Source organism: Dreissena polymorpha, chromosome 13 (assembly GCF_020536995.1).
Source record: "Dreissena polymorpha isolate Duluth1 chromosome 13, UMN_Dpol_1.0, whole genome shotgun sequence".
NCBI classification, from domain to species: Eukaryota; Metazoa; Mollusca; class Bivalvia; order Myida; family Dreissenidae; genus Dreissena; species Dreissena polymorpha.
The window spans coordinates 15,074,995-15,092,661 of record NC_068367.1 but is presented as its reverse complement, the minus strand read 5'-3'; the positions used below and the strand labels follow the sequence as shown (position 1 = coordinate 15,092,661).

Genomic DNA, 17,667 nt, shown 5'->3' with positions numbered 1-17,667 from the left:
GAAAGACATATTCTGGCAAAAATACAGAATGCATCATTATATAAGTTTTAACTTAAATTTTGCATCTTCTATTGGAAGAACATATATTTCTCTAAATTGTTCACATATTTTATATTTTCAGTTCTTGTTGCTTTGTTTCAGAATGTATCTCCTTTTTCATTTCGCATAATTAAGTACGGTATATTAAATTACTTGAGTACTTGCTTCAAACTTCGTTCTACCATATCGCTTCATTACACAATTACTTAGTCTTCATTTTTACACCTTGTTTAAGAAAGAAAAACGGCAATCATATATACTATTTTGACTTGTTTTTAGAATTACGGTATATTATTTGTATTATGTGTAGACATTATTAACAGAGAAGAACGAAGGATGAGCAGCACATAATTTTAAACTCAACTGGGATTTCTTTAGAAAGGACTGGTCTAGTAAGTTGGGTATTACTAATTCACATTCAATAAGGTCCACTTACTAAACCGCCGACTTTCAAAGCATTTTTTGCATTTCGCATATATCAAATGTTGCAAAAGCGGACTCATTTAAAACATACTTCCGTCTTCTTCAAATGTTACCGCCAACAATGTACCATCTCCCAACTTCTAACAAAGTAAAATTCGCCCTCGGAAAAAGAGTTTAGGAAGTGAAATTTCGAAAAAAAGCGTCGTTAATAAATTAACGGACCCAAATGTTCATCTTTCAACGTAATCCTCAGTGAAATGAAAATGTTTCAGACATACATTGGATGCAGGATGTAATCACAAAAAGCATCGGTGCGATCTCTAAATTTGTTTTGAATGAGAGGAGAAAGGGACCTCTTTAGAAACAGACAACACTTTCGGCCACGGATTGATACAAAATGATTGGGTGTAATGTAACCTAGTAATATGCTAAACAGTGTCCATTCTATACATAGATGGTGACGTCACTACGTTATTGTCAGTAAGACCGGTGTGTACACAATGAAACAGTGTCATTATTTGTGCAGAAATAAATGCAAGGTGCTTTCCCCTTATAGCAGATGTTTAGAAATATCGAAATGACCATGATGAGCGGAATCCTTCAATATTCTAAGCAAATAGTCGTATTATTTTGTTTAACGTTCTAAGCATTAAAAGCCAAAGAAACAAGGCCACTATCGTATGGAGGGTAAAAGAATAACGATTGGAGTGAGTTTGTGTCTTCCATTTGTTGTCGGTTTGTTCATATGAAAATTCCGCGCGTTTACCACAGAAATGGAGCAGACGGCAATGATAATGCAGGCGAAGATGGTTACAATGATAACGATGTCGATTTCCTCGACAATAAAGTTCGTATTGGTGCTGTTGCTAATCATAATGATGAAATAGATGCAGGGCCGGATTAAGCACTAGGCTAACGAGGCGCAGCCTATATCCCACGATTTTAAGCGGCCCAAACGGCAGGCCAGTTTCCCCAATATATGATCTTAGTTTATTACGCCATTTAACGACTCTATCGGACTTGCAGTAAAAAAATTCCGTGTGATGCTACCAGTTTCCCGATGTTACCAAATTCCAATTGTAACTGTTTAGTTCGCTTTGATTCACTATGCTATCATTTTTGGTTCTGTGTTGTATAGCCATTCAGAACCATATGTTTCCCTGTTTATTAAACGACTTGCCCATATGGTTATGACAACATCTGGACACGTTTGACGACATTGAAGAGATGACCAAAGCGTGTGTTGCAATCAACGAATATAAGGGTGCGAATAAGCGTAAGAAACGGCGGAAACTACTTCGTGACGAGAGTACGACACCAGATGCAAATTTGGAGCTAAGTGCACTCAACAATGTTCGAATTCACACAGTCTACAGCATAGTTGAATATCCTACTGTTGAACTTCGCATATTCTGGTCTTCACAAATTGTTTGGTTTCGCGACAGAGTTTAAGTCTGAAACCTTGGATGATCTACAGAAATAGGCACCGCATCGAGTGGAGTCATGTCCAGATGACAATGAGGCGTCTTTTGTTGACGAGTTCGTTCAGTTCCAAGCCATCGAAGAAGCGGACGAAGACAGAACCATCACCCACATGAGTGAACTGCTGAATTAAAATGAAAGTCAACTACAGACACCTTTTGTCATCTATGTACGAATACACTTACAAATTCCAGTTAATAAATGCCAAGGTGAGAGTTCATTTTCAACATTATCACACGTGAAAAACTATCTGAGGAACACCATGAGTCAGTAAAAGGTTGACAGCATTGGGCCTACAGTCTATTGAATGTAAAGTTCTCCGAGAAATAGACTTACACAGCTGATCGATGACTTTGACCAGCTGAAGTGTCGTAGAAGAGACTTATAGGCCGGGATCTTTTGCAGGTAACATGTGTGTTAATGCCAGGTCATAAAATGTTATACATTGTTTACCTTGTTTTGCTGTATATATTATGTAACTGTCAACTGTGTACAAATGTAAGTATTCTGATATTTGTAGGTGTAGTATCAAGTATGATTTTTAATATACAGAACGGGACCAAACAGAATGGGGCCCCCGAAACATATGCAGTCTTGGGCGCCAAAAACAGCTTAATCCGGCCCTGAAAAGATGAATATTGTAAAGATGGATGTGCTGACATTGATAACCATGAATACATGTAATTAATTTTGATATGATTATTCACATCTATATTAATATGACATGTAAGACTCCTATTTATACCGTGTATTGTTTAACGTTATTCCTGTGACGAAACACAGCACTAAAAGATGTAGGAAATATTATCGATGAGCATCTTATAAAGCAACATTAAATAGCTAGGAATGTCTCCAACCACTGTTAAAAGCATTATGGTAGAATACATTTCCCAGTGTCTATAAAGTACGGATGGCTCGTGTCTATTTATGAGGTTAAATACCCCTAAAAGGAAATGGAATTTGGGGAGCTTACATGCAGTCAGTTTGCTATAAAGCACATATGATGCAGGTTCTGGTGCACACGATTTTAAAAATGCATTTCAAATGATAAGTTTTGGTATCAGTTTTAAGGTACATGTGTAAGTCACAGGGCAAAAGGCCTGATTTGAGCATTTCTTTGTATGTTGTTGGTTGCCAGCCTCAATAGAAGGGCATGGTGTTTGCATACAAGATGTCTGTGCCGGTGTCTGTCAAAACCGGTGCATATATGTTCTAAGGTAATTATTTTTAGTATACACTTGTTTTAAGCTTATGAATCCACCTTCCCAGTCATGTATTGTGATATATTGGCTATACGCTCGGTCATGGTGAAATTTGAGATCAAAGATTGCGAATATATATATATAACAAAGAAGGAAATTATTTGCGCATGCGTAACCTATGGGGGAAAAGTATTTTCATAATCATCCAGGTGTCTCTACGAATCAGAATATCGTGAATTTAGATCGTATAAACTAAAATTGGAATACATTAAAATTTCCAATTTTAATGACAGGACCTTCGTGTAATTTTGCTGATTATTGATGATAACGTATAATCAGTATCAATTGAAATAAAGCTTAAATAAATATAAATTTACACGTTGACACGTCAAAACGCAAGAACACGAAAATGCTTAATAGAACGTTTTGGAATATTTGACGTTCGACCTTCTTCATCTAATTGGAATGTGTCTGAACTTGGAATGTGTTTGTCGTTGTTATTATTATTATTATAATTATTTTTATTATTATTATTATTATTATTATTATTATTATTATTATTATTATTATTATTATTATTATTATATAATATTTTTTATTGTTAAATCACACACTTCACAAGTATATTCGTGTATTTGTGTAACCTCTAGTATATGTGTTTCTAGTATTTCTTTTTATTTCACGTATTCCCTGATTAAGTTCGTTATCGTAAAGAAATTAAGAAAATTGTAGACAAAAATACATCGCCAGATTTATTTAAAAATAATTGCCATTATTTATCATCATATTGGGTTGAAATATATGTGCTTATTTGCATATTGTAAATACGTTTAATTTTTGTGTTATGATGTTTGTCCCGAAAATTCCATTTTAAAGGGCTGTACTTTCCTTGTCTTGAAGCACTTTGTATATCTTAAATGTAATAATACACATTGAATTGTTTAAATCGAGGATGAACTTATTTCATATATGTATACATATTTAACAAACTGTAATCCACTTAAACAATCGAAAATAACCTCACAGAATTTTATAAATCACTTATTAAGTTGCATTTGCCTGTTGACTTATAAATGGCATTCATGCTAAGCATGACCATTGTCCTAAATAGCGACATGGCATTATCGTTTTTACCTACCATTGTCACATCGACATTACAATTTAGTTTAATCATATATGGTAAAATTGTCTTTGACACCGACATAACATTTTGGTATAACCGTTCCATTGTAACATCGACATGATATTGCGGCTTGAAGATAACATAGTCTTTGACACAAACATGACATTGTAGATTAAGCTATAATGTTAACGTCGCCATTACAGTCTAGTTTAGCTTAACCATTGTCTTTAACAATTTAGTTTAAAATTTAACAATTTAAAATTTAGTTTAAAGATAAAATTGTCTGGAACAGCGACAAAGTTTCGCATTTTTAAGGTACCACTGACCTCGATACCAACATGACATTCAAATTGAATGTTAAATATTACCTTTTGTATTTCACCACAAAAGTGTTTAAACAGTAAACTTTCGACAAAGAAAAACACATTGTTGTGCTGTATTCGTGTTATTTATCATTTTCCCGAACAATAGCTATAGTTATAGACCTACAAACACGTCGTTGTATGTTCATTACTCAAGTACTTTAGATTGCCGAAAGGAACAACTTTATGCACGATCTAAACAAGTGGGTGTCAGAAATGCATTTCATGCCTAAACCTTTATCTCGTAGACGCATATCGTTTATCAACTTTTTCGTGTTTTGTTTTCCCGAAAGGCACTTCATCCAATATATAAGATGATAGAATTTAATTATTATTATTAAAGTCTTCATTAAATATAATATTTAGTCGCATAACTTATGACACGCAGTTATGAATTAGTGTGAGTTTAAGCAATTAAATTGTAATGGTGCTTGTTTGGCTACATATGACACAGATAACATGTTTACTAGTGTATGTATGTAAGTTATTAACACTTATTGATATGGAAATAATATTTTGAGTACATTATTTATTTTTTGGTTTTCCCAAAGAATCGTTAACATTTTTAATGCATGATCAACATTGTTGCTAATTTCTATCTAAACTTTAAAGTGTCGTATATAATCGTATTGTATGATATAAAAGTGCTCCAAATTATAGGTAACTAAAAGCAATGTCATCGTGTTAAAATGTATTCTTTGACAGATTTGGCATTATGTAACATTTATCATCATATTTTTACAAGAATAATAGAATAATAGGATTTTGGGTGCAATGATTATATGTTTTTTTATGACTTTATGTCCATTCTAACTCTCGTTTTTTTCTTAAAGAACCCACACAATATCAACTGATTTGCTTTCAATTCCATCGCCTCGTGAACGTTAATATGGACTGAAGGATTAAAAGCCTTTATAAATTGTCAAATATAAACTTGAATTAATAAAGGCTATCGAAAACGTAATATGCAATCGGCATGTGACGATTCTTGCATAATTACGTTACGTAGTGTAGTTATGTTTAAATAGATTTATTTTAGCTCGATTGTATCGACTGTCTCGGGCTTATTGAGACACTATCATCCCCCTGTTCCTGGGTAGAACCTGTAAATGGTATCTACGAGAAGATCTCAGTGTGGCGATCAAACCCGTGACCTTCTGATTGCTAAGCGACCACCATATCCAGAACGCCACCGTATTGTTTTGTTATGTCGCATGACTGTATTATATACGAGTACGTCTTTAGCCAATTTTAATGTTTAATTTCAAAGATTTTAAATGCAATAAGGTTCGAATAAGAAAATATGTTAAAGTTTAAACGAATTCGGGGAATATAGATTACCGGTTCGTTCTTAAACGATTCATATCTACTCGAATTCGGTGGTTCTGATATAATAAAATCATGCCAGTTAGCTTAATAATGTTTTGAGTTATATCACCCACGTGCATACAACATTTTTTACGATATTACCAACATATTTTGAATATTCATTCAGTTTAACGGATATTTATGTTTCAGCCATTTAAATGTTAGTCATACAATAATTGATAGATACGTTGTTACGCCTTACCAAAGTAGGAGAAGAGGTTGCTATAAATACAAGACCGAATTATTCATTACAGTTAATGTATAATGACTTAATATGCGTAGGTTTATGTTTCAGAAACAGGCTTCGGGGTACGTTCTACACCAGTTTACACATAATAATTGTTTTCATGAACGTAATAAGTGTTGCTTTTAGTATTAAAGATGTGTCTAGGTCATAAAGGTTAATGGTGCGTCCGTTTATTGGACATGATATATGATCAACGTTTTACGGTCGATGCGCTATATAGATCGTGATATAACCTAAACAAATTAATCTGTATATCTTTATTGTAACCTCTTGGTCAGTAACTATTAAAACAAGCATGAAAGAAACATATTTATTGTAATGTTGATAAAAACCGATATCAAAAGAGCATGAACAATTAAAACCATTGTTCCAGTTTCACTTTCATTGGAAACTTAATCTTCATCATAAGCAGCAAAACTCTAAGCAACATCATCATCACAATCGTGGTCATCATCATCATCATCATCATCGTCATCATCATCAGCAGCAGAAGCAGAAGCAGCAGCAATGGTAGTATCAATATCGTCGTCAGTAACACAACCATTATCAGCATTAGCATCAATATAATTATAATCAGTATCACTAGCAAAAGCAATATTTGAAATAATTAACGATTGATGAATGTTATGTTCATATACATGTGAATGTGTATTCTTAAATAATGCAGGCCCATGATGTCCATTGCATCTCACACTCACATGTTCTTAAAATAATACAGTCAATCGTTTACAATTCTCGACCGTTCAAGTCATGTGTGATTGAAAATAGACCCATATGAACCGAACGTTGGGAGTTACCTTTTCACTTGTCAACTGTTGAGTCCGAGGTGGTAAATGATTTACAGTGTCAAAATGCTTGTATAAAACGGCACATAAGAGGTCAGATGAAAGGATGGTCGTTTTTATTAATGATGACTCGGATTGTCGAATTGCAGCGGGTTTATTTTCAGCTTGAATTAGTTTCCCGTTCTCGTTTGCGCCTGCATAATTGTTATCAGGTATGATGCTAGAGGCTTAAAGATTTCGCTCATAATTTAGCGGGCAGTGACTTGTCATGTATGCATATGAGTAACGGGGAAAATATAACACTGAATTGAAAAGGTTACAAAACATAGTCATTACTAAACAACTAAATGGTGAAAAATATGAAGCGAATGAAATAATATACCACTGAATGGTACATATTATAAAACCTATGAAATAATATAAAATTGAATGGTTAAGATTATGAAACATGTCATATAATATACCACTAATTTGTGCAATTACGGAAAAGTGGACAAAACATAACCCTGAACGGTAACGTTTATGAAACATTGGAAAAAAAAACATACAAATGATTAGTACAGTTTATGAAACATGGGTAAGTAAGAAAACTAAAGATTTAAGATTATGAAATCTTAGCAATGATAAACCACTGAATGGATAAGTTTATGAAACATGGAAAAAAGCATAACCCTGCATGGTAAAGATTATGAAAAATTGGAAATAACATTACACTGGCATGTTAAACATTATTATGAAACCTTTGCCAAAGAATCTTATGAAAGTGATTTTTTTGACTGTCGGTGAAGGTGTAAACATATTAAGTTTGAAACCAGGCCAATAACATAATCAGCTTTACCAGATATTCTTAAGGTAGCGCACCTCTAATGATTTCCCGCGATTTATTTTACGATCATTGCCGATCTTCAATGATCGGTTATTTCCGAGAGATGCATTATATTTTTTTCAAACTTCGAATTTTGATATGTGTATACCTAATTCATTTAGAAAACATTATTTTCACTATAAATATTGACTTTGATCCAATTATCATCTGAAAATACGATTTCGCGATTTCTTCAAAGATCGACGAGTCGTTTTATCTGTTTTATCTGTATACTTATGGATATCTAATTTGAGATTGCATTGACGTGAAGTTGTTGTGGTCGAGTGGTTTAGGCGATGGACTCGAAAGTTTTTGGGAACTTCCCGCGCAGGTTCGAATCCTGCCGACATCGCATACTTTTTGCGACGCGTTTTATTTCTTTACTAACGTAATTTGATTTAATATAGCATATAAGCTATGTTAATTGTTACTATTTTTAATTTTATTCCACTTTGTTTTTAACCGACCCAATTTTTACTTGGCTGAAATCACTAAAAGACTTATTTTATCTTGTTTAAATTTTAAACAACTTTACTGCAGCTGTACACACCAACTGCATGCCCATATTTGAAAATTTGAATTAATTATGGAACTGTTATATACCTCAGGGGTGAAAATAAACTGGACAAAAGCCGAGCGTGAGGGTGGTTTTGAAAAAATCGGTATGTTTTTTTTTAAAAGCATGGAAAGCCTACCTACACATTTGCATGAAGTTCAGTGAAATGATGCTGATAAGGAAAAGAATTAATTAAATTATATTTGGATATGTGCCCATTAGGGGTGCGCTACCTTAATTTAATTAGATGGTGATTTGTGAAAATATGTTTGTTAAAATCTGCTAAATGAACAAAGTATAAAGTAATTAAAAAAAATATTGGGTATACCAATTGGAAATACTTCCATTATCATAAATAAAATATGCAACTTATTTACGAGAATGCGCTTTGTAAGCACGTACAAAAGCTACAGTATAGTACTATAATCTATATTGTGAACTTATCGCAACACCGACCGATGCAGCGCTAGAATGTTATTTTCTTAGTATAGAAAGGTGAGACTTGTAAAATGTACAGTGAATGACACTTTTAATAATATAAATATAAATCTTTCATTTACGTTGTATATTACAAGAAGGATCCCAAACGCTAGAGGATCCTTGATCTGGTGGTAATACACTTACAATAGAACCCAACTGGTTGCAGATTCGATCCTCCATTCAATCTGAACGAACTTACTTGTCTTTCGCATTATAAGTTTTCAATTTGCTGTCTACTGTGTTCTGTGTACTTTAAGTGCTTCAGGGTGCACTTAAATACCCAAGGGCGTCTCTAGGCCATAATAAACAAGTAGTATTGTGGCGATGGCCATATGGCAGAATACCGGCGCATTCGATAAAAAATGTATACGCAATATTGAAAATTTGGTCACTGAATCTAGCGGTCAATTAAACATCTTAATATATTTTTTTCTGTATTAACTAAACAAGGGGACTTGTAGTCTGACTTCAACCAATCGACGTGCAACAAAACGGAAAAAAAAGTTAGTAATGCTTAAAAACGTAATTTTCGCAATTCCATCGCTATGTTGACATTGCAATACAATACCGATCCCAGAGTGATTAGCATTCCTGAAAATTGATAAGAATAGCCGAAACACACATACATTTTAGTGTACTAGCGTACTTTTGAACAAAACTTCAGACTATACAGCAAAGATAGATTTGAAAATAAACTGAAAAAATAATAAGATAACGGTGATATGCTTAAGTTGCAAGATCCATATAGATCCGAACTAGACATTTCATCAAGTGAGCCGATGGTCCCATGGGAGGTTTGGGTGACATACATAACTATAGTATAAAGCGATTGGGTAGTGGACAAAGGGTATTGTCCATATCAGATGAGTGGACAAAATGATTTTTTTTGCAACTTTTGTAGAACAAGAAAAAAACGTGGTGCATGTTGTTTTAATATTCATATTTCATAAGTACAAAACGGAAATCTACCATTTACCAAGCGTTACAGAGCACGGCACGGCGACGAATAATAATACAATAGAACAATCAAGAAAAACGTCTATACAATCTGTAAACGAACTATAAGAATCTAAAAAAAACTTTTAATAAAATTCATTTAAAGATAAATTTAAAACAGCCAATTCATAACAATTAAAGGATAACTACCACTAACGACAATTATTTGGATACAGTTGTTTATACACGATATATAAGCGCATACTACACTTTCAAGTGAAATAACCATGACTTTACTCAAGATGTCTTCGTGCGAAGAGTTTTCTCCGCTGAATGCTTTTTTCCCTAAAGTATTTATTATAAAGCAACTGCCATGGTATAAACTAATAAAGAAATCAATCTATGCATTTTTTTACACATAAGAGTGTATTGATAACAACAAAAAAAGTAAAAAAAAACATACGCTTTGGTTTGTAGATTCAAACACATTAAAAAGCATGCTATCACCGGTATCTTTAGATCTGTTACCGATCCTACATTTTCGTATTGACCAGAATTGAAAATCTTGGTAAAGTACGCAAACAAAATGCAAATTAAACGTGGTGAACAAAACGGTGCACAAGTATCTACCTCTTTTGGATTAGACTGTAGAGTATATCATGGCTCGCACTCCAGACATTGTCTAAGAAATTACATGCCCAGATTTCTTGAAACACATTGTGCCGCTATGCTTAAACAAGATTCGGAAACGCTCATTATAAAATGTGCTTTACTTAGTTAATTGATCCAATAAAACGCATGCGCGTTACATATTACTAAGAGAACTGCCAGCCTTTAGTGCCAGGTACTCCTTATGATTGATATACTATTACAATATTCTGATATTAGCTCAGCATTAGTTATTCGATTGAAGAAATAATGGACTTAGTCCGGTACTCCTTAAAATAAAATCGTGAAATCGCGGTAAGGTTTGTAAATGAAAGATTTTGCATTATGTTGTTTTCTTTGCTGTTTCACTGATTTTGCCACAATAAGTTATCTTATAATTTTTATATAAAAAAAAAAGAAATGGAAAATCCATTACTTCAATATTCGCAGTTTTGTTAAAAGCGTTTATCCTCCAGTTGATGTCCTAACTGAAAATTTCCGTCCTTGAATTCTTTATAAATAAGAACGACCAAACTTGATGCAAAAAACGTCGTCAACCGTGTGGTTGTTCATGTTCTGCAAAACACTGAACGGCGGCAGCCATTGAGTTCGGCTTATTTAGGCACGAGTAAAACTCGTTGTTGTAACGGTTGTTCCAGAACTCATGGCGGTCTGTGAGGATGTTCTGGGTATGCAAGATTAGGTCACACTCGAAGATGTTCATCTTATCGTCGTAGTCGTCACATGAAATGTAGGGCACCCAGACTGCAGTGTGGTTCGTGTGTCCGAACTGACCGCGTTCGATCATCAGTCCACCTGCAACGGAAGTGACGTTGGTAGGTGTTTAAGCAATCTTTAATTATTCGCATATGTTTGAATTTATATAATAAAATGTTTGACCATACAGTTTAATACATGGTCTGAATGCAGTCTTCTATATTAACAAGTGGACCAATAAGAATTATCACGATGAATAACCTAATGAAAATCAAACATTTATATGATGCCTTATCATTTAGGTGTGTTGGATGGTTTACTTTGAGCCAACACGCCAACACGACACAGATCGTGCCGATTCGACACCTGGCCGCCACCACGAATGACCGACACATATGATTACAGTTATCATATCATTAGTCGCTACGCCGCGTATATATATTTATATATGTCGTTCTGACTCTCTTCAATTCCTCAAAAACGCCACAACAGTATAGCAGAAAGCAGACTCCATAAACAACAGTGTGTTTAATGTGTCTAATACATATCGAATACACACGAATAACAGGAAACATTTATATGGTCAGCTCAGTCAAGTAGTTGGGATAAGTACTTAACAATTTGAACCTCGCTCTAGGAAAACGGGGTCTAATACAGGTTCGTAACGTATCGTCCCAGATTAGCATGTGCAGTTCGCAAAGATTAATCAGTTTCGACACTTTCCGCCTAAACTGGATTTCCGTTTAAAAGATACTTCCTTTATACGAAAAATTAAAAAATAAAGCAGAAAGTGTCGTCCCTACTTAGCCTTCTGTAGTGCACGTGCTAATCTAGGATGACACTTAACGCATATGCACTAAGCCCCGCTTTTCAAGGGCGCTGCTCGTATATTTAAGAAGGCCTACAGGAAGCAATACAAACCCGTATAATTCATACTACGACACACAATATCTGCTGCGTCATCGTCGAAGTTCCTATAGGCGCAGAATATCCTCCATTCCCCACCCACTTCCATTTCCACGAGACCCTGGTGCGGAGCGTGACCGTTTATCAGCCGCATCTTGTAAGCTGAAACAACAACAACGAAACCATTGCTTAAGATTTGAAACGAAAATACAATGTAATAACATGCTAATTGCTGCTCGTTCTTTAAACATTTAAAATGGATCGTTACTTAATTTCATGTACTCAATTAATAATTGAAGATGCAATCCGAATCCCAGCTTGGTAAAATATAGTTCTCATCTCAAAGGACAAGATAGTTATCAAATCGTGTTAGAATTGAAATAATTTTCGAATTATAATTGAATATCGGCGAATGAACAACTTGTTTTTATTCCGATGCACGGCTGGTAAACAATTGACGTAATCATGCTTTAACTCCCAAGAATCAGTGTTCACAAATATTAATTATCGGGAGAAAAACAACTATATATATAAAACAACTTACATAATCACCAATATATTCTTGTTATCATTTTATTTATTCCATATGACTTAATGTGCCGCACTCCACGTGCATATATTACGACACTATCGTGGTTACGAGATACATAAAACATGCGTATGCCCATTTGTGCCACTTTACTTCTACGCAATATGTATATAACATTTATATTAAATACTATAAGAGTTGATAAACTTAGTATATAATTATGTATTTCTTCAATCGAATTACTTTAAATTTAATGTAAGCAGATCAACCTACGGGTATCATTATAGCAGACGACAGACGCGTGCCACGAACAAGAAGTATGGTTGTCAAACTGGAAGCCGGGACATTTCCCAATTTCGTCCTCATTTCCGGTACAATTCAGATTGGCCAAGATAGGATGGTTGGTTAAGTACTTGTGGTATGGATGTGACCTGTAACAGAATGTTATAGCAAGAAACAAAATAAAACCGAAAGTAAGGAGATTGATATGGTCGAGTAGGCGAGTTAAAATGTCCTCTAGGCTCACGGGGGGATCACGAAAGCGGATTTTGCAGAAATATTAGTTCAATGTCTCCTGGAGACGATATATCTGGCCGTAAAGCTTTTGCAACGTTCGATGCTTGATCGTAAAAAAAACTTGCGCATTCACATAAAAATGTTAAAATAATAATCAATGCCCAATATTTAATTCGGCAGGGACTCGGGATGTTAGGCAAACTGTCGGCAACCTTCTGGACTCCATCGCTCATGACTCAAAACCTTCGGAAACTTCATTTCAGCATCCTGGTGTCAGCGCGTAGATTTGACTCATCAAAACCCTGCATGTCGTCATGACAAACCACTTGATGTCGATCGATTCAAATATTCGTTTTGTAATTAAAGGTTTTGATTTTATTTCCCTTTTCATTAATTGAATAGGTCCAACATATAAAAAGCCCAGTGATTATTGTATAGACAAATTTGCACTGGTTTGCATTTACAAGTAAAAAGTCACAAATAAACCATCCTTCTTTTGGCGCTTTCTGGTATGGTCTGTGCCCTATAAAGACACGCCAGTTTGTGTTGTCTCATTAGCGGATATTATGACTCCTTGTCCGAGTACACGTGCAGAGGAATATCTGGACCTTCACTATTAAGATATGATTTTAATCCCACTTTCCCAAGCGGACGTGGGTTTTATATGAATAAGCATTGTCATACTTCCTTCTCAAAACTTCGTTTCATAACAGCTTTGAACATATATAGTGTGTTGTGGGTTGCCATACGTCCTTCTAAGAACTTAATCCACTTCCATTCATAAAAAGCTTTGAATCGAGAAAGTGTGTTGTGCGTTGTCATATCGCCCCATTGGTGCAAAAAGGTGCCATGTGCTTTCTAAGTTTAATGTAACATGGTACCTGTTTGCACCAATGTGGCAATATGTCCTTCTGAGAACTAAATCAACTTCCATTCATTAAAAGCTTTGAACATAGTGTGTTGTGGGTTGCCATACGTCCTTCTCAGAGCTTACGCAACATCCATTCATAAAAAGTGTTTAACCGAGATTTTGTGTTGTGTGTTGCCATACATTCTTCTCAGAAATTAATGTACTTTCATTCATAAGAAGCTTTGAACCGAGATTGTGTGTTGTGGTTTGTCATACGCCCTTCTCAGAACTTAATCAACTTCGCTAGATGTTGTATAGTTACATAATTCAACGCGATACAAATGCTCATTTTTATTTTTTGTATGACAATATATTCCATGTAGATTTTCCGCGACGATATCCGAACTTTTACGAGCGAACGCAGTGTCGGAAGCAAGACGTAGCGCGAAGCCAATCTAGCGTTCGGAATATATCATCACACAAAAAGTAAAAACGAGCATTTTGTATTTCGCTAAAAATATGATACCACGCCGCATCTAGCGTTGACATTTTTACTATTGCTAAAAGTAACATTGATTTTTTTTATTTTTTAACTTTATTTTATGAAATACTATTCGACATATTCGTTGATGTTGAATGTGTATGGAGCTTTAATTAAAATACATTGCAAATATTCTTCAAGAAGCGATTTGTTTTTAGTATTTTTGAATTCAGGCTTTAAGTATTTGGTATTCTATCACTTTAAAATGGAGAATCCGTGAGAACCACCTATAAATTGATTTAAGAAATTAAAAAGTTAACAAAGCTAAGTAAACAAATTACAACTTCCATTTCATCGTTTTTAAAGAGCATAAACCAGTAATTAGGCAATGATTGAACAGTTATGATAATGGAACGATCCATCACAATCCGTTTCACTTAAGAAATAAATAATATCCTGATTATACGACAGTAAACCATATGTCAATTATTTAAAATTAATATGTACGCATGATACTTCACATAGGCGTTGAGCGAAATAAAATCATTCAGCGTACAAGCGTCAGAAATTACTTTGTGGGAGTATATACATGGATTAGCTTACGTACAATGTATGTGAAATGCATACGTATACACCACTACTATTGAGTAGTTTCATAAGTAATTTGACTCAGAACTTTGCAAAAAAGACAAATGATTTCGTAAGAAGTGTTTGCATATCATATGCTTAAAAATAGACATTTATGATAATTACTTGTATATTTACGAGTTTACTGCTAAGTTGATTGTTGAACTATACTTCTGCATGAATAAAGGTCAGTGGCATTCCTCCAGTGTAACGTAGCGTAGTGTAGTTAAAAAGTCGTAGTAATTTATAGTTCGTACTGTGACAGTTTCATAAAAACATTCACATTTTTAAACATTATTTCCCATTTATGCATGGAAAATATAATTCAGTAAAACTTATATTTATAGTTCATACGCATAGTTTCTATCGTTCCTGATTTGCATCTTGTTTTCTAAGTTGTTTACTAGGATCAAACCGAATAACTTATATTGTGCCGTCACTTTCTCACACATACTTCCCAGCAAAACGAGTGCATGCATACGGTGGCATAGAGGTGACATTCACTCCTCTTTTTTGAAATTGCACTTCTCTATTTTTCTAGCTCGTGGCCACGACTTAGTAACTCGATGCCACGACTTACTAACTCCTCTTTTTTCTATCTCGAGGCCACGACAAAGCTTACTCGTGGCCTCATGATACTAAGTCGAGGCCATGAGATAGAAAAAAGAGAGAAAATTAAAAAAACGAGGAGTGAATGTCATCTCTATGCCACCATACATTCAGCACTATCAGGTGTCGCTTTATTACGCTCTCTCGTATTTGATCAACCAAGGGAACCATCAACATTGTATAACCATTACAATCGATCACATCAAGTTTTGCCGTATCGAGTCGCAAAGCTTGGGCCTTATGATACTAATGGCTAAAAAGAACTTTTAATTGAAGACCATAATATGCATTCAAATCAATAACATGTGTCTTAGATACATAATTTACATTAAACAGGTGTCTTGTGTGACAAATATTAATGTTCCATCACTCACACGAATTTTCCACTAACAAAATAATGAAAAATAGGATTAATGTTTTAACATGCATAATTTTCGTCACAATCTATGCCCAGATTTACTAGTCTGTTCTGTGGCGAATAAACAAGTATGGGAATATCTATGCGAAGGATACGGTTTAAAGAGCACAGTACTTGAATCGTATTTTCTAATGACATAAATGGCATCAGAAAACAGCTATATTATAACACTGGGCAACTTTTCCCATGGTCATTGCATTAAGTGATATAATAAACGCGAAAATAAAAATTACATATTTAGTGAAAAGTGAATGCATTAAAGCAAATCCAAGCCACTACCAACACATAATTATCACAGCAAAACTCATTACCAATTATTCGAGGTAATTTGATAGCAAACTATCATATGTCACGCGTGTACTATCCCTGTATTAAGACAGACCCTTGAATTCAAAAGTCACAACATACACAAAATCTGTACAATATCTAAACGACTTAAAGGGGCCTTTTCACAGATTTTGGCATATTTTAAAGTTTGTCATTAAATGCTTTATATTGATAAATGTAAACATTGGATATTAACAGCTCCAGTAAAAAAATAAGAATAAAATAAAAAAAAAGGAAAAAACAAGTAGCCGGTACCAGGGCTCGAACCAGTGACCCCCGGTGTCCTGAAGTTAGTCTGAAGTAAAAACGCACTAGCCCTCTCGGCTATTCCGCCGGGTACACACAGGTTAAGTATTTTATACCCTGTGTAAGCAATCTTCGTAGTTTCGTAAATTTAAACAACAAACGAACTCTCCAAATTATTCAATCGTTTCGCGTTGCAACGCTTTATAATTTTTAGGTTTTCAAATCGTCAAAAGATACATATAATGGCTATATTGGACTATGGTAAATGTTCAGTAATACTGTTTCCTCACAAATATCATAACTAAAACGAAAATGTGCGAAACTGAAACAACTTTTTTCAATTTTGTCAATTTACCAAACCGTGAAAAGATCCCTTTAAAGGTACCGTCAACGACGACGACGAAGAAAAGAAAAGTTGTAAAATACCGTATTTTTTACAATAATTAGTTTATATTGATTAAAATATCACGACTGATATATTACATTAATTGAAAAAAAGTTAATATTTTCAGTATATTCGGTAATAAAATTTCGCGATGTGATAACAATGACTTAGAACACAATAAAATTATTTTCAAGTAAATTTTAAACAATGCTGTGTTCATCTATTACAAAACACAAGTATGAAACATTGTTCGCGGATCTCATGCGTACGAGATACAACATTGACCAATCAGATAAATGGCGAGTTCATATCTCCGTTCTAAAATTAAAATCTTGCACAGCATGAACTTTTGTCATAAAAATTAAACATTATAATCCTATTAAAATTAGCCCATGCACAATTTGCATTCCTTGGTTCATAACGTGATGATGATTATCAATCTACTGGTGTTAACTGGTAGTTACCTGGTACCGTTACCCAGTAAAATTTATTGAGCTGGTAATTTATTTAATCCCAGGAGATTTGGTTGACATTCGATTC

At 34.3% G+C, this 17,667-nt stretch overlaps 2 protein-coding genes across 2 annotated transcripts in view; both read right to left on the bottom strand.

The window, feature by feature from the left end:
- Positions 1-10,995: 10,995 nt before the first annotated feature.
- Positions 10,996-12,295, bottom strand: LOC127855235 (uncharacterized). The gene is made up of 2 exons (XM_052390664.1): positions 12,155-12,295; positions 10,996-11,332 (listed from the first exon to the last, which is right to left on the bottom strand). Exons 1-2 carry the CDS (start codon positions 12,291-12,293, stop codon positions 11,070-11,072), a joined length of 402 nt encoding a protein of 133 aa, XP_052246624.1. The 5' UTR covers positions 12,294-12,295; the 3' UTR covers positions 10,996-11,069.
- Positions 12,296-12,918: 623 nt separating this feature from the next.
- LOC127855973 (neurotrypsin-like) overlaps positions 12,919-17,667 on the bottom strand; it is a 32,908-nt gene continuing 28,159 nt past the window's right edge. Inside the window, exon 3 of the mRNA XM_052391909.1 lies at positions 12,919-13,099. Within this exon, the coding sequence (XP_052247869.1) occupies positions 12,919-13,099 (181 nt within the window). The remainder of the gene's footprint in view (positions 13,100-17,667) is intronic.